This window comes from Ovis aries, chromosome 7, assembly GCF_016772045.2.
Source record: "Ovis aries strain OAR_USU_Benz2616 breed Rambouillet chromosome 7, ARS-UI_Ramb_v3.0, whole genome shotgun sequence".
Classification (NCBI taxonomy): Eukaryota; Metazoa; Chordata; class Mammalia; order Artiodactyla; family Bovidae; genus Ovis; species Ovis aries.
In genome coordinates, this window is record NC_056060.1 from 14,928,926 (window position 1) to 14,954,413 (window position 25,488).

The window sequence follows — 25,488 nt, forward strand, 5'->3', positions numbered from 1 at the left end:
GGCGACAGAAGGAGGTTTGTTGACCTGGAAAGATTTTTATTATACATTTTTAACTGCGAAAAGTATTTAGAGCAATTTTTATGGAAAACATTGTGTATATTAACACTCTTGAATGTACATACACACAACAATGAAATGCTTGTTCTTATTCAGTTGCCAAGTCATGTGCAACTCTTCTTGACCCCATGGACTGCAGCATGCCAGGCTTCCCTGTCCCCTGCCTTCTCCTGGAGTTTGCCCAAGTTCATGTCCATGGAATCAGTGATGTCATCCAACCATCTCATCCTCTGTTGCCCCCTTCTACCTTCAGTCTTTTCCAGCATCAGGGTCTTTTCCAGTGAGTCAAGTGTTTGCATCAGGTGACCAAAGTATTGGAGCTTCAGATGCAGCATCTGAATGCTTGGAAGAATGTATTCCAAATGTATTTTAGCTATCAAGTAGCAGAATTTTGTTTTTTTCCTAACCAGTTCAGTTCAGTTGCTCAGTCATGTCCGACTCTTTGTGACCCCATGAATTGCAGCACACCAGGCCTCCCTGTCCATCACCAACTCCTGGAGTTTATTCAAACTCAAGTCCATCAAGTCGGTGATGCCATCCAGCCATCTCATCCTCTGTCGTCCCCTTCTCCTCCTGCCTCCAATCCCTCCCAGCACCAGGGTCTTTTCCAATGAGTCGCATGAGGTGGCCAAACTTTCCTAAATTAGATTGGTTGTATTCCCAACATCAGAAAAAGAAGAAAATGAAAAACTTTTGCGAAAGAAAAAACCCACCTTTCCAATTATAGTCTTCTTCCTTTTTCTGTTTTTGCATTTAAACATTGAGCATCAAACTTGGTTCATAGCTGACTGGCTTGGTTTGACCCAGTCTTTTTTCTTAAACTCCACTGGACTTAAATAGCCTGATGGCCTATCACCTGTGAAAGAATAGATAGGCCAGATATAATATTTACCATACTTTTAGTTCTAAAGTTATTCAGGGGTCTCTATAGGCTCATTGGATCTAAGTCTTGCAGGAGACCAGCTAACTAATTCAGTAAACTGAGAAATTATAAAGACAAATAGGACAGGTAGAGTTAAATTCCAGAGGAGAAAGACGGTGAAAAGCATAGTAAGCTTACTGAAAATGAATTTATTAGGAACCTACAATTAGGATGTGATAAAATGAAACCAAAGGGTTTTACACAGCTAGAGTCCATTAGAATTGCGTGTTCCAGTGTTCTTTCCCACTTCTTAGTGCTTTTTGTTCTATGTAAGTGGAAAAATTCATGTCTAGCTTTTGTTGTCCCCCCTAAAGAACTTTAGTCAAATTTTGTTGTGAAATGCTTGCCACCCTAGAATTCTTAAAATCTTGCAATAAAACATCATAGCTGTATGTTTAATGTGTATGTATGATATTATATTGGTTTCTAGGTAAGATAAAACAAATTATTATAAAAACAATACATACTCAATATGGAAAAAATTTTAAGTTACAAAGTAATCAGTTTTGCTGCCTCTTTTGATCTTTCAATGCATATGTATTTATCTGTATATATAAATTCTACTTAGCTGTACATTTCGAGTTTATATCTTGCCTTTTTTACCTTAATATTTTATGACTGTGTTCTTAGATCTTTATATTTTGTTTGCTTTAAGTATTTCCCATATTAAAGATAGATAGTAAGTTTGTTGATGATTTGTTATATGCCTTTTATTGGGGAACAGATTTTTGCAATCTTATGTTTTAATGGTAGTTAGCAGCCTAATGATGAAATTATGTAATTTCAGGTATATTTTAAAAAATTACCCAGTTGTCCAGGTTTTTGTTTTTGTTTTTTAAGTAAACCAATATGCTCATTAAAGATTTTATGACTGATGTTTGTAGATAGGTACTTAAGTTTCACTTTCCCCAAGACAGTGAGAAATACTCTATAACAGAAAGATGACTATTTTTAGCTTTTCTTTCTGCTGGTGAGGTGGAATAACGAATATTTTTAGAGCAGTTGAAAGTACAGCCACTTAGATTAGCTCAGTGTTTCTATCATCAGAATCTCAATAACTTTGTTTATTTTATGTATCTAGGTTTTACCTTCCATGTGTTTATGTAAATTGCCACATGATTCTTCCTTCTGTTTTTAGTTCATCGTTCTATGGATCAATGTTTTAAAAAATGAAGTTTCTAAAACCTTAACCTTTTCTCTGCACATTTAATATATTGAATGATAATTATATTCTGCTTATTATGAGCAATGCTTTTCTTTCTCACAATTGAAACAGAAGTTAATACTTACGGGGAGATTATTGAAAATCTTTTCCTTTGAGTACAGTATGCCCGTAATATCCTCAAGAGATATCCTCCATGATCTTTGTAGGTAACTCCACTAGAACATTTCATCCTTTCCCTAAATCGGTGTATAGAAAAGGTGGAAATCTGAATGACTCTTTTTACTGTCTACAAGAGCTACTGACAAGTATACAATAATTTAGGCCACATTGAGAGGCTGAGTTATTACCCAGGACACTCATCCTACATCCTGAAAATGCTCATATTAAACACTCTTAGCAAAATTTCAATTTATAGAACTTTGGAGGTCTTCAAGATTGCTTATAATAATTTAAAACAGAATGATAATTAGTTCAGAAATCTGAGATATTAATTTCTTATTGCAGTTATGAAAACAAACATCTCATATTTAAGTATTAAAATCAGTAACCATTCATACCTGAATTTGTTGCAATCACGTTCCACTGAAACAGGTCCAGCCAAGATCACCTATGACTTGCTAGTTTATTAAGTCTAATTCTGAATTCTTAACCTGACTTCTGAGCATTTAACATTATCACTTTGAAATCCTGTCTTCCTTCGATATCAAGGACAACATTTCCTTCTGTTTTTCTTTCTGAATTTCTGGGCATTTATTCCTTGACTTGAGCCTTAAATTTGGTACAGGTTCTCTAGGGCTCTGTTGTTCTTACCCCCTCACCATCTGCCCTTTTTTTGCATGTGGGTGTGTGTGTGCATCATTTTGCTTTACTTACTATTTTTTTAAACAACTTTATGCAAGTATCCTTGATATGCCATAAACTATACATACTTGAAAGGTACAATATAATACATTTTAACTATGTGAAATTACCACCATAATAAAAATAATGAACTTCTCTATCATTCCCCAAGGTTTCCTCATCCCGTTAGTAATTCCTCCCTGCTGCCCCTTCCATTCCCACCCAGCTCCTAGATTAGATGTTTTTTGTCAGTATAGATCAGTTTGCATTTTCTAAAATTTTATAAGTGGTATCATGAAATATATAATCTTTTTTTTTTTTTTGAAGTGGGCAGTGAGGTCTGATTTTTTTCTTATTCAAGATTATATTCTAAGGTTTATCTATGTTGTATTGATAGTGTATTGCTTTTTATTGCTGAGTGGTATTTCATTGTGTGGATATAACACTATTCATTCACCCGTTGATAGATATTTGAGTTGTTTCCAGTTTTTGGCTGATGAGAACAAAGCTGCTATAAAAATTTGGGCTCAGAATTTAGGCTCAAATGATTATATGCTTATATTTTTTTTGGATACATTACTTAGGAGTGGAACGAGTGGGTTAGTGGATACAGGTTTAACTTAGTAAGTAACTGCTCAACTTTTTTTTTCAGTGTTAGTTCATTTTATATTCTCACCTACAGCATATGAACTTTGCAGTTGCTCTCCATCCTTGTCAACACTTGATGCTATCATTTTAAAGATCTTTAGACATTCTAATAGGCGTGTGTCTCATTGTGGTTTTAATTTGCATTTCCCACAGACTAAGGATGTTGAACATCTTTTAATGTGCTTTTTTGTCATCCATATATTTATCTTCTTTGATGAGGCGTCTGTTTAGATCTTTTCACATTGTAAATTTTGTTATGTTGTTTGCTTTTTTGTTGGTGACTTTATGTAGAGTTCTTTATATATTCTGGCTGCAAGTCTTAATGGTTATGTGAGTTTTAAATATTTTCTCCCAGTCTGTGGCTTCTCTTTTCATTTCTTTTTAACAGTGTCTTTCCAAGAGCATAAGTTCTTAATTTTTATGAAGTTCAGTTCATCAATTAAAAAAAACGTTGTGCTTTGGGACTGTATCTCTAAAGAAATCTGTACTCTCAACTTACTCCTGGACTGGGAGTTTGGGGTTAGCAGCTGCAAACTATTATACATAGAATGGCTTTAAAAGAAAAGGTCTTACTGAATAACACAGGGAATAAAGTGTCCTGTGATAAACCATAAGGGAAAAGAATATGAAAAAAAAGTACATATATGTATAACTAAATCATTTCGCTGTACAGCCAAAATTAAAACAACGTGTAAATCAACTACAATAAAATACATTTTAAAAAATAGAAGCCTTTACTTACTCCAAGATCACAAAAAATATTCTTTTATGTGTTCTTCTATATATTTTGTAGTTTTAGGTTTTTCATTTAGGTCTAGGACCTGTTAATCTTTTTATTGTAATAATATAGAGCCTTCCCAGGTGGTACAGAGGTAAAGAAATCCACCTGCTGATTCAGGAGACACAAGAGACGCAGGTTGGATCCCTGGGTCAGGATGATCCCCTGGAATAGGAAATAGCAACCCATTCCAATATTCTTGCCTGAAAAATTTCATGGACAGAGGCTGGTGGACTGCAGTCCATGGGGTCGCCAAGATTCGGACACAACTGAGCACACACAATATATATAATATAAATTAAGTTTGTCATTTTATCATTTTTAAGGTATATAATTCAGTGTGTTTCATTATATTTACAATGTTGTTCAATGATTACAACTACATTTCTAAATTTATATCACCCTGAGCAGTAATTTTGTAGCCATTGAGCAGTAATTTCCCATTCCTCCTTCCCTACAGCCACTAGGAACCCCTAATCTATTTTGGATCTCTTATCAATTTGCCTAATCTAGATACATACATGGAATCATATAATATTTACCCTTTTGTGTCTGCCTTATTTCAACTTAGTATTTACAAGGTTCATCCATGTTGTAGCATGTGTCAGAAGTTTATCCTTTTAATGGCTGAATAATATATTCTGTGGTACAGATAAACCACATTTTGTTTATCCATTCATCTGTTGATGGACAGCGTTTTACCTTATGGCTATTGTGAATAAAGCTGTCATGGACACTGGCATTTGGGTGTCTGAGTCCTTGTTTTCATTTCTTTGCTGTAGTATATACGTAAAAGTGGAGTTACTGAATCTTAATGATAATTTTGTGGTTTACTCTTGGGGGAGCTGCCAGATTGTTTTCCAGAGCATCTGCATCAGTGTATGAGGGGTTCCAGTTTTTCTGTATCCTCACCAACTCTTGTTGTTTTCTGTTTTGTTTTTAATTATAGCCACGCTAGTCAGTTTGAAGTGGTTCTGGTTTTGTGTACAGTATGTCCCCTACATATGAACCTCAAGTTGTGAACTTTCAAAGATGAGAATGTACGTTTGCATGTTCAATCACGTAAGTTAGTTCACGTGTCTGGCATACGTTGTCAAGTGCATGCTTCCTCTACAAACTGTTGTGTTTTTATGCACTTTACTGTATAGAATACAGTAGTACATATCTTTATATCAAGCCCAGGATGTCCAGAAGCAAGTGTAAAAGCAGTGGTGATGTAGCTGATACTGCTCAGAAGTACCAGGTGATAACAATGGAAACAAAAATGAAAATAATTGAGTGCAGTGAAGTAAACAGATGGTAGATATCACTTGTTCCTATAACATGAATCATTCAAGCATAGGCCCAATTCTAAAGAACATGGAGAAGATCACGGAACATGTGAAGTCTGCTGTGCTGGTGATCTTGACAATAATATTGAAGAAGCATAGAAAAGCAGTGGAGGAGATAGAGAAACTTCTCAGTGTGTGAATGCAAGATCAGCCTCAGCACTGAGTTCCAGCTCAGCTTAATGCTGACTTAATGAAAGCTCAAAGTCTTTACGAAGACTTGAAGTAAAAACATGGTGAGAAATCAGAGGGTGCATCTTTTAATGCCATCCATGGCTGGGAAAGACAGGGAACCCTGGTGTGCTGCAGTCCATGGGGTTGCAAAGATTCGGACACGACTTACCAAGTGAACAACATGGCTGATTTCACCAGTTAAAGGCTAGAGCCAGCCTTCACAGTGTAAAAGTAAGTGGTGAGGCAGCCATTGCAGATACGGTAGCTGCCTGGGAATTTCCTGAAACCCTAAAAGCTATTATTGATGAAGGCAAGTATTTACCTGAGCAGGTCTTTTAATGTGGATGAGACAGGACTATACTGGAAGAGGATCCAGACCAAAGTTATATCAGTAAGTACGGAAAGTTGATGCCATGCTATATAGCAGCAAAGGATAGGCTAACTCTTGTTTGGTGGCAATGGTTGCAGCTATTTGAAGCTGAAGCCTTTCTTGGTTTATCGTACAGAGAACCCAAGAACCCTTAAAAACATAGTGAAGGACTCTCTTCCTGTTGTATGAAAGAGTAACCCTAAAGCCTGGGTGCACAGGCCATTTTCCAGGACTGGTTTTTCCACCACTTTATCCTGGAGGTAGAGAAATATTGCCTGGAGAAGGATGTCCCATTCAAAATTCTTTTGCCACTCAACAGTGCTCCAGGCCCTGTTCATGGATGACTTTCACACCAACGTCAAAGAGGTGCATCTGCCACCAAGTACTACGTCTCAGCATGGACCAGGGACTTACAGTGACTTTCAAGAAATACTATTTGTGTCACAGTTTTCATCAGGCAGTAAAGGCGAGAGATGAATCAGGAACAGTCTTGCAACAATTTTGGAAGGACTATAACATCTACAAGGCCACAAATCCCATTGACTTTGCTCGGCCTGAGGTTTCAGCTGTCATCATGAATGGAGTTTGGAAGAACCTTTTCCCACAGTTTGTTGATGATTTTCATGGATTTGAGAAGGTGGACGCAGAGTTCAAAGAGGTTGTCAGCAACTTAGTGACCCTCAGGGATAAGCTGGAGCTAGCTGTATTCCTTTGGTGTGGTCTGTGAAGTTTCTCTGCCATTTCTCTTCAGTCAGCCTGTGATCTGACAGAGATTTCTACAAATAGCCAACAACCCTCTCACCCTGCCCCCTCCTAAGGTGTGAAAAGTGTGTACACCTCTTTTAAGTCTTGTAATAGATGGCAAGTCATAGTCCCTACAGCTATGGTGGGGCCGAGGAATAGGGGATGATTGCTAGATCTCTCACATAGCCCTCTCAACATATTCGACAGTCTCTTCATCAAGCATTCCTCCTGGTCGCTGTGAAGTGTCTGATCAGGTTTAAAGTTCTGAAATCATTAATTCTGATCTTTTAAAAAAATTTCTCCAGCTTAATGGTTGTTTTGGAGGAGGGAGTAACTCCTGGAGCTTCCTACTCTACCATTTTCTCTGTTATTTATGATCTACTTTGTGTTAATTTTTATATATGGTGTGCTGTATGATTCAAAGCACTTTTCTCCCCACTGCATATGGTTTTCCAGTTGTTCTGGCACCATTCATTGAAAAGACTATTCTTTTCCAACTAAATTGCCTTTGTGCCTTTGTCAGAAATCAGTTGTTCATATATATGTGGGTATATTTCAAGATTCTCTACTCTGCTCCATAGATCTGTTTTTTTTTATCTTGACACCAGCATCACAGTGTCTTAGTTACTGTATCTTTATGATAAGTTTTGAAATCAAGTGGTGTTAGTTCTCTGCTGCTGCTGCTAAGTCGCTTCAGTCATGTCTGACTCCATGCGACCCCATAGACGGCAGCCCTCCAGGCTCCCCTGTTCCCGGGATTCTCCAGGCAAGAACACTGGAGTGGGTTGCCATTTCCTTCTCCAGTGCATCCAAGTGAAAAGAGAAAGTGAAGTCTCCCAATCATTTCCGACTCTTAGCGACCCCATGGACTGAAGCTCACCAGGCTCCTCTGCCCATGGGATTTTCCAGGCAAGCAAGAGTACGGGAGTGGGCTGCCATTGCCTTCTCCGGTTAGTCCTCTAGCTTTGTTCTTTTTCAGAGTTGTTTTAACTCTTCTAGGTATTTTGCATTTCCATGTGAAGTTTAGAAGCACCTTTTCAATTTCTTTAAAAGAAAAAAAAACAGCAAAAACTAGCTAGGATTTTGATTAGATTACATTGAATCTGTAGATCAGTTTGAAACAACTGATATCTTAACAGAATTGAGTCTTCTGATCATAAACACTGTCTCTTCATTTATTTTGGTCCTTAATTTTTCTGAGCATTATTTAGCGTTTTCCACTGCACAGGTCTAGCGCCTCTTTTGTCAGATTTACCCCTAAGTATTTCATTTTGAGGGGATGCTACTATAAATGTGTTTTTAAAATTTCAGTTTCTTACTGTTTGCTGCTAATTTAGAGAAATAACACAGATTTTTATATTTTATTGTTACCTTACTGAACTCACTTATTCTAATACCTTTTGGTAGGTTCTGTGAGATTTTCTACATAGATCATCATATTGTCTGTGGATAGATGATTTTAGTTACTTTCCAATCCTGATGTTTTTTATTTCTTTTTCTTGCTTTATTGCACTGACAAGAATTGCCAGTACATTGCTGAATAGAACTGATAAATGGATATCATTGCCTTGTTTCTAATTCTTTAGTCTTTCATCTTTAAGTATAATGTTGACTATAGATTTTTCATAGAAACCATTTATTGGGTTGAGAAAGTTCACTTTTATACTTGGTTTGCTGTAAGTTTTTTTTTAAAAATCAAGAATGTTGAATTTTTGTCAGATGCTTTTTCTGTATCTATTGAAATGGTATTATGTTGTTTCTTCTTTAGTTTGTTAACCTAGTGACTTGAATGTTGAACCAACTCTGCATTCTTGGGATAAGTCTCTGTTGGTTATGATATGTTACCCTTTTTTAAACATAGTCATGTAGTATAGTCATTTTTTTATAGTCGTATAGTCATTTTTTAACTTTAATATGATTGGATTGGATTTGCTAAAGTTGTGTCATGAATGTTTGTATTTATGTTCATGAGAAGCAACAATGGTAGTTTTCTTTCAATGTATTTGTCTTGTTTTGGTACTGTAGTAATACTCTCTTCATGGAATGAGTTGAGAAATATTCTCTTTTTAATTTAGGGGCAAGAGTTTTAAAGTTGTCAGTTCTAGTCTGAAAGGTGTTCGTGATATTCTTTTATATGTTTTTATTATCTATAAACTCTGTAGTGATGTCACTTCATATTTCTTATTCTTATTTGTGTCTTTTCTTCTTTTCCTTAGTAGTATTGCTAGAGGTTTATCAATTTTATTGATCTTCAAAAGAAAGTAGCTTCTGGTGTTGATTGTCCTCTCTCTCTCTCTTTTTTTTTTTTTGTTAGAGTGTTCTGTTACATGAATGCCGAGTCATTCTCCTATTGGTTGATAGTTTGTATAAGAATAATCTTAATGGAAACTGTGTGACTAATTTTTATGATAGAAATGCATTCACGTGTGCTCAGTTGTGTCCCACTCTTTGTGGCCCCATGGACTGTAGCCCGCCAGATTTCTCTGTCCGTGGGATTTTCCCAATGATAATAATGGAGTGGGTTGCTATCCCTCCTCCAGGGGATCTTATTGACCCAGGGGTTGAACCTGTATCTCCTGCATTCGCAGGCATATTCTCTACCTGGGAATCCGATGATAAAAATGGTAAAACCGTAAGGATATGAATAAATGGACACAGGTACAGTACTCCAGCATAGAAAGATTAAAGATATAAAGATATCAGCTCTTAAAATAAGTCATGGGTATAATTTTGCTCAAAATACCATTGAACTTTGAGAATCATGACAAAAGGATTCAGAAGTTCATCTTGATAAAACATTTGAATTGATGTTAAAGTTCTGAAAACAGAATAAATGGAGAGAAACCTAATAGAAGATATCAAAACATAGTGAAATTGTAACAGTTGAAAACATAGGGTGCCAGCACCAGGATAAAGAAGACCAATGAGAAAATAGCCTGGAAATGGAACATATTGGATATAAGGATTTAATATGTGATAAAGGAAGCACACATATCCATAAGGTAGAAAGATTATTTAATAAATAGTGTTAGTATAACTAAGCAATTTGGAGAAACAAAAATTTATATTTTAAAAAATATTACATATTAAAATATGTTCCAGATGGATTGATAATTACATGGAAACAACAAGCCAAAGAAATGAATTGTGTACTGAATGAACCTAAGGAGGGAAACAATACAAATTAACAAAGGAAGTGATTGACAGATAAGATGACATAAAACTTAACTTTGAATTATCCAAAAATATTGCCAAAATGAAAAAATATAACAGACGAGGGGAAATATTTTCAGCAAATTTCCAAGGTTAATATTTTTTTAATATATGAAACTCTATGCAAATGTAAACATAGGCATAGGACAAGATTGGACAATTAACTAAATAGGAAGTTGAAAACAGGAAAAACATTTTTGATACAATTTAAACTACTAAGGAGTTACACAGACCTACCCATTAAATTAACAGCAACTCTCAGGCAGGCCAGAGTAAAATGCAATAAGTAGATGTACAAATTGGTAATGGTCTTTCATATATGTGTATATATATATACGCTATATATATATATAGTGCTACAAGCATTTGAAAACTACTCTTGTGATAAAATTCATTTTAAAAGATCTCAATACCTTTTGACCCAGAAAACCTACATCTGGGAATTGATCCAAAGAAAATAATAACTATACCCCTCTTTCCAAAAAGCGAACATATAAATCCTGTATACAGAGTTGTTTTCAAATAATGAAAACTTAGAGAAACCTAAATGGCTAATCAAAGGAGTAATTACAATTTTCATATACCCCATAGATAGAATACAATGCAATAATTAAATATGGTAATAGAGATTATAATTGAAAATGTGATAAGAGTAATTTTTTTAAAGCAAGCTTTCAAATTATATGTATAATTTAAGTGGTAAGAAATATGTAGAAATGACAAGCAGTTATGATGAGGGTATAGTGGGAAACTCTTTTCCTGTTTTCTGTGATCAAATATAATGCTAGTCTGTACTTAATAGAAGTACAGTACTTAGATCGGGAAGCTAATAGTCCTATGTTATGAGAAGAGCATGGGCTTTGGAAATGTGTAGATCTGAGTTCTAATTTGGGTCCTACTTACCTAGTATGAGGCCTTGACAGTTACATAACTACTCAGAACCTCAATTTCTAACTCTGAGAAAAGCTTTGTTTATGGTTGTTGTGTGGATTAATAATAGTATATTGCAGTTGTTGATAGAAATATTGTTGTCATGTGACATTTGGAATAATGTCAGTCAGCTTAAAAGCAATCATAAATTTCAACGGCAAACAACTAAGATTTATTTTTCACTTAACGCTGCTTATTATCTGTGAATTGACTGTGGCTCTGCTCTGTGTTCTCTCCACTTTAGAATCAAGCTAGACTAGAAGGAAAGATGTGGACAGGTCTTAAAGGTCTGCTCTGAAGTGGTACACTTCCACTCATATTTCATTGACCAAGGCAACAGTGACACTGTGTCATAATCCTCCTTTGGGGAAGGGGTCAGTACAGAGGGGCAGCAAATATTTGGGAAAAATAATATATGCTGTGACAAAGAGTGTGTTCAGTGCTTTAAAAAGTCTGGTGTGTGTCTGGAGGAGAAAGATCAGAATGGTGAGTAATTCTGAAATCTTGCCTGAAATACAGTGGAAATAGTCAATGGAGAGAGTGGGGCACATTACTGCTATCTAAAATATTTGAAGAGTGCCTGTAACTGGCTATACTATATGACATCAATGGGTGGGAGTTAGAGCATTATGTTTTGATTCAGTGTAAGGTCATAAGGAGAAAGGGAGACAGAAAAGGAAATTGGTGCTTTTTAAATATCTTACCTCATTTATATTTATATTTAAAATAATCCTATGAGGGTTTTTGTGTTTGTGTGTGTTTAAGTATTGGAGAAAACAGTACCTAAGGTCACATGGCAAATAAGTGGTAAAACCTGTTTCAAATCCATGTCTGTGTGATCTCATCTCTCTCCCACTAGACTTGCTACTCTGTTTGGCTGCAAGCTTTCTTATAATTACACTGTACATCACTAGTCATCTTCTGTCTGACAAGAGTAATGACCACTCTTCCCTCATCTCTAAAATGTTTCAAAGTATATAAATGGAAGAATTGAAAGGAATGTTGAATTCCTGAATTTGAATTTAGAATTTGAATTTAGATCAGTGGTCTGCAAGCTCATTTGATCTTTGTACCCTTTCAGAAAAATAATTTAGCATGTGCCATACAAGATTTGACATAAAATTTTAGATATTTTTGTGAATTAGATTTTATGAAAAATCTATGCATCTCTTAGATGCGTATCCTCAACATTGGAGGTCATTGTTTTGGATGATTGGTAAGGCTTACTTTTCAGTATAAGATTCCATGATTCTGTTTGGCCTGAATTTTTCTGAAAGGAATAATGATAGCTTAATTAACTTTTAGAAAAAATTTTGAATGGTCTGTTACCTAAGACCAAAACTATAATTCACTGGCATTCATAACAAAATTAAACCTGAAAATCAAATAGTATGAAAGATGGTTTTCTAGGTAGCCAGTTAATAATCCTGTGAACAGTTCAGTCTACTATTAATATATATATAAGAGGATGTAAAGGGGTTACTATTAAAAAATAAACCTGATTTCTATGTGTGGCTCAAAAAGCAACCTCGTTATTTTAGTTCTATCTTTTCTAAGTCTGTGTGTGTGTGTCCAGAACTTACTGTACTCATATATTCTAAAAGAATCTGAAACTTTGCCTAGAGAATAATATTATTTTTGATACTTGGAAACTTATTTTAGTACTGTTTTACAACAGAGCCAGAAATCTAAATCAGGCGAAGCCTACTGGACTAAAATTTTGATAGAGACATATCCTAAGTCAGAAACAAAGAAGTTACTTTCATTGCCTGAAAGAGGAAACTGTTTGCTTTTCTACATTCTGGTCCTTGGTTATCTGCTTTTTGCCAAGTTGATATTTCATAATTAAGATAGCTTTCTGGTTATCTTAACTGTTTCTTGGGGATAAAGTCTTTAAGAAAAAACTTTCCCAACATAGGCAAAACACTCCCTGACATAAATCACAGCAGGATCCTCTATGACCCACCTCCCAGAGTAATGGAAATAAAAGCAAAAAATAAACAAATGGGACCTAATTAAATTTAAAAGCATTTGCACAACAAAGGAAACTATAAGCAAGGTGGAAAGACAGCCTTCAGAATGGGAGAAAATAATAGCAAATGAAGCAACGGACAAAGAGTTAATCTCGAAAATATACAAGCAGCTCATGCAAAAAAATAAACAACCCAATCAAAAAATGGACCAAAGAACTAAACAGACATTTCTCCAAAGAAGACATACAGATGGCTAATAAACAGTTGAAAAGATGCTCAACATCGCTCATTATCAGAGAAATGCAAATCAAAACCACAATGAGGTGCCATCTCATGCTGGTCTGAATGGCTGCAATCCAAAAGTCTACAAGCAATAAATGCTGGACAGGGTGTGGCGAAAAGGGAACCCTCTTACACCTTTGGTGGGAATACAAACTAGTACAGCCACTATGGAGAACAGTGTGGAGATTCCTTAAAAACTGGAAACAGAACTGCCATACAACCCAGCAATGCCACTGCTGGGCATACACACCGAGGAAACCAGAAGTGAAAGAAACACATGTACCCCAATGTTCATCGCAGCACAGTTTATAATAGCCAGGACATGGAAGCAACCTAGATGTCCATCAGCAGATGAATGGATAAGAAAGCTGTGGTACATATACACAATGGAGTATTAATCAGCTATTAAAAAGAATGCATTTGAATCAGTTCTAATGAGGTGGATGAAACTGGAGCCTATTATACAGAGTGAAATAAGTCAGAAAAACACCAATACAGTATACTAACGCATGTATATGGAATTTAGAAAGATGATGACGATGACCCTATACGCGCAACAGCAAAAGAGACACAAATGTAAAGAACAAACTTTTGGACTTTGTGGGAGAAGGTAAGTGGGGAATGATTTGAGAGAATAGCATTGAAACATGTATATTACCATGTGTGAAATAGATCGCCAGTCCAGATTCAATGCATGAGACAGGGCGCTCAGGGCCGGTGCACTGGGATGACCCTGAGGGATGGGATGGGGAGGGAGGTGGGAGAGGGGTTCAGGATGGAGGACACATGTATACCCCTGGCTGATTCATGTCAATGTGTGGCAAAAACCACCACAATATTTTAAAGTAATTAGCCTCTAATGAAAATAATTAATTTTTAAGAAAAAAAACTTCCCAGATCACAGAAAGCAGAAATACAAATGTAGATGTGAAGAGATACTCCTATCAGTTCAGTTCAGTTCAGTTGCTCAGTCGTGTCCGACTCTTTGCAACCCCATGAATCACAGCACGCAAGGCCTCCCTGTCCATCACCAACTCCTGGAGTTCACTCAAACTCACGTCCATTGAGTCGGTGATGCCATCCACCCATCTCATCCTCTGTCGTCCCCTTCTCCTCCTGTCCCCAATCCCTCCCAGCATCAGAGTCTTTTCCAATGAGTTAACTCTTCACACGAGGTGGCCAAAGTACTGGAGTTTCAGCCTTAGCATCATTCCTTCCAAAGAACACCCAGGACCGATCTCCTTCAGAATGGACTGGTTGGACCTCCTTGCTGCCCAAGGGACTCTCAAGAGTCTTCTCCAACACCATAGTTCAGAAGCATCAATTCTTGGGCGCTCAGCCTTCTTCACAATCCAACTCTCACATCCATACATGACCGCTGGAAAAACCATAGCCTTGACTAGACGGACCTTTGTTGGCAAAGTAATGTCTCTGCTTTTCAATATGCTATCTAGGTTGGTCATTGACTTGAAATTGTAGATCCAACAGTACTCTTTTGGATTCCTTTCTCATTCATTTGTACAGCTTTTTTGGACATTTGTGTTTGGTGGTAGTTTTGGAGGAAGTGTTGCTTGCAGGTAAGAAATGGCTAACTTCAGCTACTTTTTCTGTACCAGTTTAAGTGGCCCGCAGGCTGGGAGTTCTTTGGTATTAAAAGTGATCCATTTGTTCTAGAAAATTATCCTGGAAAAGGACAGTTTAAATAATTTAATTTGCTATTCTTCATTTTCAGTCTTTCCTTCATTCAACAATCATTTAGTGCAGAAATATAGCAAACAAGAAAGATATTTACCACTGATTTCAAAATATATTCTTTTCTTTCGCCACCTCTCCTTCCTTCCTCTTCTCTCTATTCCCTTCTTTCCCTTCTTTTTGTAACTCCTTTCCTCCTTTGAGATAGTAACCACAGGCAAATTTTGAGGTCTGTTCATCTAAGGATAGGACAAATCATATATGATATTTATTTTATAAAAATTTTGTGGTATAGTTAGTTGGGGGGGTGATAAAATTCTTAATTTGCCTTCAAGTCCAACTGTCGTCTCACCTATGCAGATCTCAAGGTGTATGTATATATTTGTTACTTAGCTCAAAAAACACTTATCTTTAAATGGCTTTGTATTGTTTTAACTAAAATTAATATCAGCATGTTTTTATACATGTCCTTTTTAGATGCAGATGTCTATGATCAGACACTTAGCACATATCTAATTTTTCAAATGCCATAATTGACTTGTTATCTAAAAGCTAGCATCCATCCTAGTTAATTGAAGGCTTGTGAATGGTTACAGTTTTTTGTTCTGTTTGCTATTGTGTTCCATATTAATGATTTTGAAGGTAATTAAAAAATATAATTCTTTTCTTCTTTAGCATCAGACAACAGTCAGCGCTTTCGAGAAACCTGTTTTGCATTTGCCTTGACACCACAACAAGTGCAGCAGATCAGTAGTTCCATGTAAGTTGTCTCTGAGTGTAACTTGTAGTTTGACCTTGTAGTTTTGTCTATAATAAGTGACTTTGAAACAGTATATTCAGGGGTGAGTATTATTGTCATGCAAGTATTAGTACTGAAAAAATTATTAGAGTGTTAGTTATCATAAGAACTGTTGATATTTCTGATATACGTTCTGGAGTTAGCTGTGTCTTTGAATCAGCTTTCCTGTGTATGTCTTTAAAATAATTTTAGTTCTTACCATGTCTTTTCTAGGGATATTTCTGGGACCAAATGTGACTTCACAGTGCAGGTCCAGTTAAGGTAAAGTATTGACTACAGTATATATTCAAAGTTTAAAAGTCAATATTTCTTAAAGATGTTTAAAATCTTTCTGATTTTCAATAGGTATTTTCTGTGTCCTATATTTAAGCCATTAACTTTTAAATACTCTCTAATTTAGATTCTGTGTGAGACATCTCCTGATAAATTTGAAAAGCAAAACGAAAATTTTCCAACGTGGTACTGTCCCATATTCAGTGTCTTTTCTTAGCCCATTTCTTCTAAGAGTATCTAAGACATCTTTTATGTTAATGTCTCTCTCATTGCTTACATAAACCATCTTATGCTGTTCTTTTTACTCAGTGACTATTGTAGTGTAGACTTAAGTGCCCCACACTGTTCTTGTTGCGATAGAGAGAAGAGAAAACAAAGACGATTGTTTTCCTCCGGAAGCTATTTTCCCTATAAAGTTGGAAGGTTAAGTCAAACACACAGCCCAGTCTCAAAATCAAATACTAGGTTGTATGTACAGATTGTATACATACTAAGAGATCAGAAAAGAGATTAAAGAACCAGCTCAGTTCTTCATGGAATAACGTGAAAACCTCTGATCTAGACTTAGAAATAGTGTGATGAAAACTGAAAGCAAAGGAGAGATTGAGATCTTGGTTTTGGAAGGTACTGACAAAGGTGTTTCTGTGTGAAAGGTGCGTTATCCTCTGTCAGGGGCAGATGATGATAATGACTGAATGAAGGGCTAAAATTTGATGCCTTCATAAATAATTACATATTGCTGTAATATTTTTTACTTCCTGCCTCAATTTACATTTTGTTCATACTGGTATGTGACTTTGTCTTTTAAAACAGTGGTTTTCAGACTGTTGCTTGAAGCCACCATTTGGGGTCTACCCTCTGGCTATCATTCCACCTTCTCCCCCACCCCAACTCTCTTACCTGACACACACACATACACACTCTGAACCAAAGTAGTGCTGCTTTGGCCTGCTTTTACATGTTTGACTTCTGGGTTAGTTTTCGTTTGAGGAGAATATCCCAAGACTAAATTTGCAAACCGTAGTTCTAGAACAGAAGATCCACCTGCTATCCTTAGCATTACCGTACATGCATTCTTTAAAGCAGCAAGAGGTATTGATCTCATTCCAAAGGAAGGTTTTCTTTCTTTCTAAGATAAACTCAGAGATTCTAAGGGAATTGTGATGATTAAAAATGGCTTCTGAAGTGAACGTTGCTCATTCATGTCCAACTCTTTGAGACGCCATGGACTGTAGTCTGCCAGGCTCCTCTGTCCATAGAATTCTCCAGGCAAGGATACTGGAGTGGGTAGCCATTACCTTCTCCAGGGGATCTTCCCAGTCCAGGGATGAAACCCAGGTGTCCTGCATTGCAGGCAGAATCTTTACTGTCTGAGCAACCAGAGAAGCACAAGAATACTGGAGTGGCTTAGCTATTTTAAATTCAAATTATCTCCGGAACTTAATGGAAAAAGAACCATTTTGTATTATACTGGGGAATTATTATGTGGTTCTTTGTGTTTTGCTAAATTGTTTTCATCCCTACACTGCCCATTCCCCACAGCAATCCCAGGATATTAAGTTTGGAGTGTATACCTTTTACTATCCTAATTATAAGTCTTTATCTAAAACATGAAAAACAGTTTGGTCAGAATTAAGATCAGTATTTTCTCTATTAGATTCCTAATCTGTTTTCATTTATCTGTTTCCCCTCTCCACCCCCATGAACATCTGTATAGAAACTTTCTGCTATTGTTCCTTTTTTAAAAAAACCTTTGGTTTGTAAGAATAATTTAGATTTTCACTTTTCACATAGTTGAATAGGGGTCAACTTGTCACATGGATTTTGGTTTTCGGTGGCTTCAGGCAGCCAGGTCCATGTTTCTAATTTCCCACAGTGTTGGTATAATTGATTTGAAACTGGAGCATCCTCTGACTTTTGCTGTGTGAAGAACTGGCCTGTCATAGAAGGTTCTGCTGGGGTTAGAGATGATCTTGTGGGTGTTGATATCTGTGTGCTAAGTATATTTTGAGAAAATCTTTGTAGGTTGGTAATTCTAAACCTTTCTATGACTCTCTAACCTCTTTGAGAATGTAATGGAAACTATAGATTGTCCCTGCTTAAAGATGACCATATATGTACCCATAAAATTTTATATAGAAAATTGTCCCATTTGTGGACCTTCCCTCACACAGATTCCATGGCAGGCAGATTATTGAGAGAAGATACTTGTGCTTCTTGTGTAAAACTTGTGTAAAAACAATGAATATTTCATAGAATTCAGAGATAGCATACTTAACATATAACTCAAAAAGTTCTGTAAACATTCTGTAAAGGTGGGATGAACCTTAGCTCTATATTGGGAACAAGGAAGTAATTGAGAATTGTTGTCTTAAATAGCAGATTAATCTATTTCTCAATCTATAGAATGAATAGAGTAAGGAACTTCCCTGGTGGTCCTGGGGCTAAGCCTTTACGTTCCCAGTGCAGAGGGCCCAGTTCGGTACCCGGTCAGGGAACTAGATCCCACATACCACAACTAAGACCTGGTGCAGCCAAATTGAAAAAAAAAAAAAGAATGAAAAGATTGAGAGTGTACAAATTATGTAGCTGTCTTGGTTTTTCCTGAAAGATTACCATGTAATTTAGAAATAAATGTTTTTGTGAGTTTCTAAATAGTATTCTAAACACGTGGATATAATACAAATAATGTCGTTATTCAACATCCTCAGTTTTCAGGAACTAATGGAACACTTGAACTTGGTGGACAAAACTTGATCCTGGAGCTTGACTTCTAGCATTTTCAGTATATTCTGCTGAGAACCAAAAAAATGTATTATAGACAAATAAGTTTGGGAAATACCATATGTTATATCAGGCTTCCCAGGTGGCACAGTGATAAAGAATCTGCCTGCCAGTACAGGAGATACAGCTTCAACCTCTGGATTGAGAAGATCCCCTGGAGGAGAAAATGGCAACCCACTCCAGTATTCTTGCCTGGAGAATCCCATGGACAGAGGAGCCTGGTGGGCTACCATCCATAGGGTTGCAAAGAGTCAGACACGACTGAGCACACACACATACATTTCCCTCTTAAAAATTTACAGTCCTTATTAGCTTTGAGATGTTCTGTACAGAGAAAACTTAATTGAATTTTTTCCATTGAAGAATGAGTGCTTTTACCGAATTTCATTGTTCTCTGTCAAATATCAACATGAATCATCCATAGGCATATACATGTCCCCTCCCTCCTGAACCCCCTCCCTACACCACCCCTCTAGGTTGTTACAGAGCCCTGATTTGAGTTCCCTGAGTCATACAGCAAATTCCCATTGGCTATCTGTTTTACATATGGTAATATAAGGTTCCATGTTACTCTCCAAAATTTCTTAAATGTGTTCAACCCCAGAGCACCCCACCTCAACCCCCCAACCCCTACCCCCGCCAGCATGCTTGAACAAATGACTGGAAATACTATGAGGACAACTACAGGTTAGTAGTTGTGACTATTGAAACTCTACATTGACAAAATTATTTATTTTGATCCTATTTAAATGCATTTATTCGTAATATGAAATGTCTAGTTTTAATAGTTGTTGCTGTTAAGTTTGCCCATCTTTTAGATTAGCTATGGAACAAAAATATCAATGAGATCATCTTTTAATAAAGGAAATTAAATTTGTTCTTTATTGTTTAGGTTTTGTTTATCAGAAACCAGTTGTCCACAAGAAGATCACTTCCCACCCAATCTTTGTGTGAAAGTGAATACAAAACCTTGCAGCCTTCCAGTAAGTCCTAAAAGCTATTTTTCCAGTGCATTCCCAACATAGCTAGCAAATAAGTCATCACAGCTGTTGTTAATCATAGTTTTTCATTAAGAAAACGTCTTTATTTTGGATGTATATTCATGTGACTGAGTGAAACACTTGTACCAACTATGTCCAATTAACAGCTGTGACATTAGCTATGGAGACATAGTCTAGGACTTGGAGTTGGGTGTGGTAGCTTTTAGTATTTTATTTAATTTTGGGATGAAGAGATTGTTTCATCAAACCTCAGATGTATTCTTGTGTCTGAAACCTTGTGGTAGATGGGAGATATGAAGACTGCTGTGCATTTAACGAAGGAGTGGGGGCTATTGTTGCTCACGTTTAAAATAGCCCTTATGTGTTTATCCAAGTTGTTTATGAATTCAACATGATTCTTAAATTTTTACAGATTTTTACGTTCTATCACCAATATTTTTCTCAGGTTTACTTTAATGAGACTGTAGGGTAGTTTCGAGAAACGTACAGAAAACTCTTACAAATGTTTGCTTCTCCACTTTTAAATGGAAATACTCATATTTTCTAATATGTAGTTTGTAGGGTGTTGTTTTTTTTTAAGGAATGGAAGTTTAAATGGTTGTGGAAGTAATAAATAGAAATGTTATATTTCATCCTTAGGGTTATCTTCCACCTACTAAAAATGGTGTGGAACCAAAGCGACCCAGCCGACCAATTAATATCACCTCACTTGTCCGATTGTCTACAACTGTACCAAACACCATTGTTGTTTCTTGGACTGCAGAAATTGGAAGAGTGAGTAAATTTTTGTTTCTTCCAGACTTTTGTTTTATAAGGAAGGGTTAAGCTCTGTGGCTACTTGAGCTTATATATAAATAAAATGGGTATAAAATGAGTTACCAAAGGATTTATTTTTTGTCTCACAGTGAATTTTCAACATGTTCCCATTTTTAAAATGGGATCTTGTAATATTCAATATTTTATAATGATAACTTTCACTAAGTATTTTCATAAACATCTTCCTATGTCATTTCATGTTCATCTGTATGAAACAGCTACATCATATTTCAATACAAGTATCTATAGTTTAGCCTGTTCCCTATTGTTGAACATTTATTTGATTGTTTACTTCAAAGAACATTTTGAAGACTATCCTAATAGCTCTAACTTTGCATACACGCATAGTACTTTCTTTAGAGTAAATTCCCTTAAGTGGAATTGCTGAATCAAAGACCATCAGAATTTAAAGAAATTTTGTGTTCACTGGCAGATTGCCTTACCAAAAGATGTTTTAAAAATTTATTCTCTGACTTTCAGTGTTTTTTCATATGCCTGTTGACTGATAACACTTGAGTTTTATTTTCTTTGAAATCTCTACTAATTTTTATAGGTAAATAGTGGTATTAGATTGCTTTAATTAGTACTCCTTTTATTATTAGTGAGATTGAACAAATTTATTTGTGATTATTCACATTTTAAAAATATATCAATATCTGTTTCTCTGTTGCTGTTTTTCTTATTTTTATTGTTTATGAGTTCTTACATTACTGATTTAACCTTCTTTCACATGCTGCAAATGTTTGTTTGTAGTTTATTGCCTTTTCATTTATGTGATTATTTAATGTGTAGAAGATTTAAATTATTATGGAGCCAAATTTTAACCAGTTTGTTTCTTTTTTTCTTTTAATTTATTCTTTATTGAAGTATACTTGAATTACAGTGTTGTGTTAATTACAGCTATACATCAAGGATATATGACTCAGTTATATATAGATATGTATATTTATATTCTTATTCTTTTCCATTGTGGCTTATCACAGGTTATCGAATATAGTTCACTGTGCTATTCAGTAGGATCTTATTGTCTGTCCATTCTGTATATACTGGTTTGCATCTGTAAATCCCTAACTCCTGCTCCTGCCCTCTCCCATCTCCGTTCCCCTTGGCAACCACCAGTTTATTTTCTATGTCCTTGATTCTGTTTGTTTCATAGATAAGTTGGTTTGTGTCATATTTTAGATTCCACATATAAATGATACCATATGGCAATTCTTTCTCTTTTTGACTTACTTCCCTTAGTATGATAATCTCTAGTTGCATAGTTTTGTTTCTTTATCATCTTTCCGCTCAGCCTCTGTTGGATTTAGTTTATCTGCCCTTCCCAATCTTACATAAATATTTGTTTATATTTTCTCTTGACTTCTGAGATTTCTTATTTTATCTTTACATATTTAGTCCATTGTAAATTTACATGTGAAATAAAAATTTAATTTTTTAAATAGCCAGTTCTAACGCCATTAACTAGACAAATGCTAATTCTGAAGTAACCATTGTTATATATTTGATTTTTATTTATCCTGTGTGTGTTTCTGCACTTTGCTGTATTGTTTTTTAGCCTAGCATTCTTTTTCTGGCACAATTTTAGAATATTTTTGATTATTACAATTTTATATGAGTTTGTATATTCACAAATTCATTTGAAGTTTGCAGAATTTATGCTATATTCCATGTACTATACTGAAAACTGTTAGTAACATAGTGAGAAAAAAAAAGTCCTGACTTGGAGCCAAAATCCAGTTTACACACAAAAATGTGAACGGTGTCACAGGAAATATAAAGAAGAGGTGCATGGTGATATTAGAGTATACTCGGGCACTTTGAACTAGAGAGAGGTCAGGCAGGGCTTCCCTGAGGATGTAATGACTGAGCTAAGAGTTGAGAGAAGGGCAGAAGGAATCAGTTTGGTGAAAGATTCAGAGCAAATGGTCTTCAGAGTAGCCCACTGGCAGGTGTGAGCCTAGTTCTTTTTTTTTTTTTTTTTTTCAGGCAAGACTTTATTGGGTCCCCTGCCGCAGCAAGGAGGAGCAAGAGCAGACAACAGGTTCCCTTGTTTCCTTTCTCCCTAAGGGGAGATAAGTTTGTACCTTACACAGGGTGAGGGTAGGGGTGTGTTGAGGGGTCGGACATGTGCAGTTGGGGCAAATTCTGGACAAACAATATGAAAAGACCAAAAAAACCCCACGGCCACTTCTGAAGAACCAGGAGCAAAAACAGGGTTTTGCAAGCAAAAGCAGGGTGCTGCAAGCAAAAGCAGGGTGCTGAGCACACCCCCTGCACTCAGCACCTCCAGTGGGGTGGGCAAACACCTAGGCCACTCTTCTGGCCTGACCCCAGAGCCAGTTGTTTCAAGAAACTGAAAAGGAGCGAGAATGGCTAGAGTTTGAGATGCCTTTAAGATATTCTGGATAGGTGGGCATATGGGCTCAGAAAAGAGTTTGGGCTAGAGGAAAAAAAAAGTATTATCTGCATATTGGTGATTATTGGAGCCATAAAAGCAGGCTGACTTTGTTCAGGGAAAATGTGTCAAGTAAGAAGAAGAGAGCATTGAAGACTTATTCTTGAGGAACTAGATAACATTTAATACTGGGTAGAAGAGAAGGAACCTGAAGAGGGCATGGGGAAATAGTACCAGAGATGTGACAGAATCGAGGGTGAATATGAGAAACCAAGGGAAGAATTTCAAAAAAGGAGGAGAGGATAAGCAGTATTGAACAGATGTTGAGAAATAAGTATTTTTTGAAGTCTAAAAAAATACCTTTTGGATTAAAAATAGAGCATAAGCTGCTCTGGCAGATAGTGGGAGGAGAAGCCAGATTGTGACCAGGTGCAAGGGAGGCCATGGAGATGGTGAGCTGTAGAAGTGTGGCTTTGGAAATAGTTTCAGGTAAGCTGGAGGGAAATGTGAGATGACAGTTGTTTGTTTGCTTTAATGGGAGAGTGTTAAACATGTATATAGGATGATGGCAAGTATCATCTTGAGAGGAAGAAGTTAAATATACAAGAGGAAGAAAGAATAATCAGTAGTAAATTTCACAATAACTCATGGTAGCTAAGAGGGACAGCTTCTTTATTTAGTGGAATAAAAGAAGTGTGTGTGGTGTGTGTGTGTGTGTGAGAGAGAGAGAGAGATTATTACTAGAGAGATGAGTTAAGCTCTGATCTGATGACTTCGGGTATGTCTGTGAAATAGGAAGTGAGAGAAGCCACTGAGAATGAGAGAAGAAATCAGGGCCTTGAGAAGAGTGAAATGTTGGAAAAGTAATTACAGAGAATAAGACATATTCCCTTGTATTATTCCCCAAAATCTTTCTGGAAGTGAATGAGCTTGCTTAAAATTTGTGTGTTAACTTAGAGAGGATTAACTTATTTACAATATTCAGTGTCCTTATTTCAGGAACCGTGTTTCTCCATTTATTCGAATCTTCTTTCATGTTCCTGTAATTTAGTAGATTTCTTCTCATAAATCTTTCATATTGTTTTGATTCTTGTTTATTATTATTACTGCTTCTGTAAATAGTTCTTTTTCTATTGTATTTTCTAAAATTTTATTTTTGACTTATTTAAAAGCTAGTTATTGTTGAATATTTACTATTCCTGTATTGGTTCTGATAACTTTTTAGTGGGTTCTGATAACGTTTTAGTGGGTGTTAGTGTTTCCAGACCAGCAGTCTTGAGTCTGAGAAGTATCATTATATAAATAATGATAATCCTAATACTTATGCCATAATTTCTTCTTCCTGTTCTGTTGTACTGTCTACAGCCTTCAGAACAATGTTAAATAATGTGAACACTAATAGACATACTTGACTTGTTCTTTATATGAATGAGAAGACGTGTCACAGCATTAAGTATTATAATGACTTAATTCTTGATAAAACTTAATTGCATTAATAACATAATCCTATGATCCTCTTTTTTACTGGATATTTTTGAGAGAAATATCCAGTAAATTTTTATATTTTATCAAAATCCTTTTTGACATCTGTCACGGTCATCTTCTTTCCTTTACCTAATCAATATGTCACTATTAGGTTTCAATCCTTTAAAATGATCTTTTTCTGGTGTACCTTGGGCTCCTTGTTTTTTCCTCCTATTTAAAGAAGGTATTGCAGATATTTTGGGTTTGTCTGTGTGTATGAGAGTATAACCTGCCTGGGAAGTGTATAAACACCAGGGTGTTTACTATGAACCGTGAAAAAATCTGAAACTGGGGGAGAGGAGGGAAATGTGGTTGCTGATAATATAGTACTATAGTAACTTCTTAGTTTGGTTTTTGATCACTAGTTTTACTCAGCTTATGAAGATACTCTAAACAGTACATGTAGGATCTCTCTCTTACTGTTTGAGGGATTAATTTCTATATTATTAGTTTTTATTGAGAAATGTTACTGTTATGTCTTCAAAGGAAATAAATACGGTGAGGTGGTGAATGGTGAGTGGAAATGTTAGTCACTCAGTCATGTCTGACTCTTTGTGACCCCATGGACTATAGCCCACCAGGCTCTTCTATCCATGAAATTCTCCAGGCAAGAATACTGGAGTGGGTTGCCATTCCCTTCTCCAGGGGATCTTCCTGACCCAGGGATCGAACCCTGGTCTCCTGCATTAAAGGCAGATTCTTTACTGTCTGAGCAACTGAGGAAGCCCATAGTGATGGTAACCATCTTCCAATATTTTTTAACTCTTTGCAGTCAAC

At 36.1% G+C, this 25,488-nt stretch overlaps 1 protein-coding gene across 2 annotated transcripts in view; it reads left to right on the forward strand.

Moving 5' to 3' along the window:
- Positions 1-25,488, forward strand: part of PIAS1 (protein inhibitor of activated STAT 1) — a 128,704-nt gene that overhangs the window by 64,865 nt on the left and 38,351 nt on the right. For both annotated transcript variants that reach the window (XM_060418890.1, XM_015096836.3), the window contains 4 exons: positions 15,792-15,876; positions 16,129-16,176; positions 19,865-19,955; positions 20,613-20,747. In XM_060418890.1, the coding sequence (XP_060274873.1) occupies positions 15,792-15,876; positions 16,129-16,176; positions 19,865-19,955; positions 20,613-20,747 (359 nt within the window). The remainder of the gene's footprint in view (positions 1-15,791; positions 15,877-16,128; positions 16,177-19,864; positions 19,956-20,612; positions 20,748-25,488) is intronic.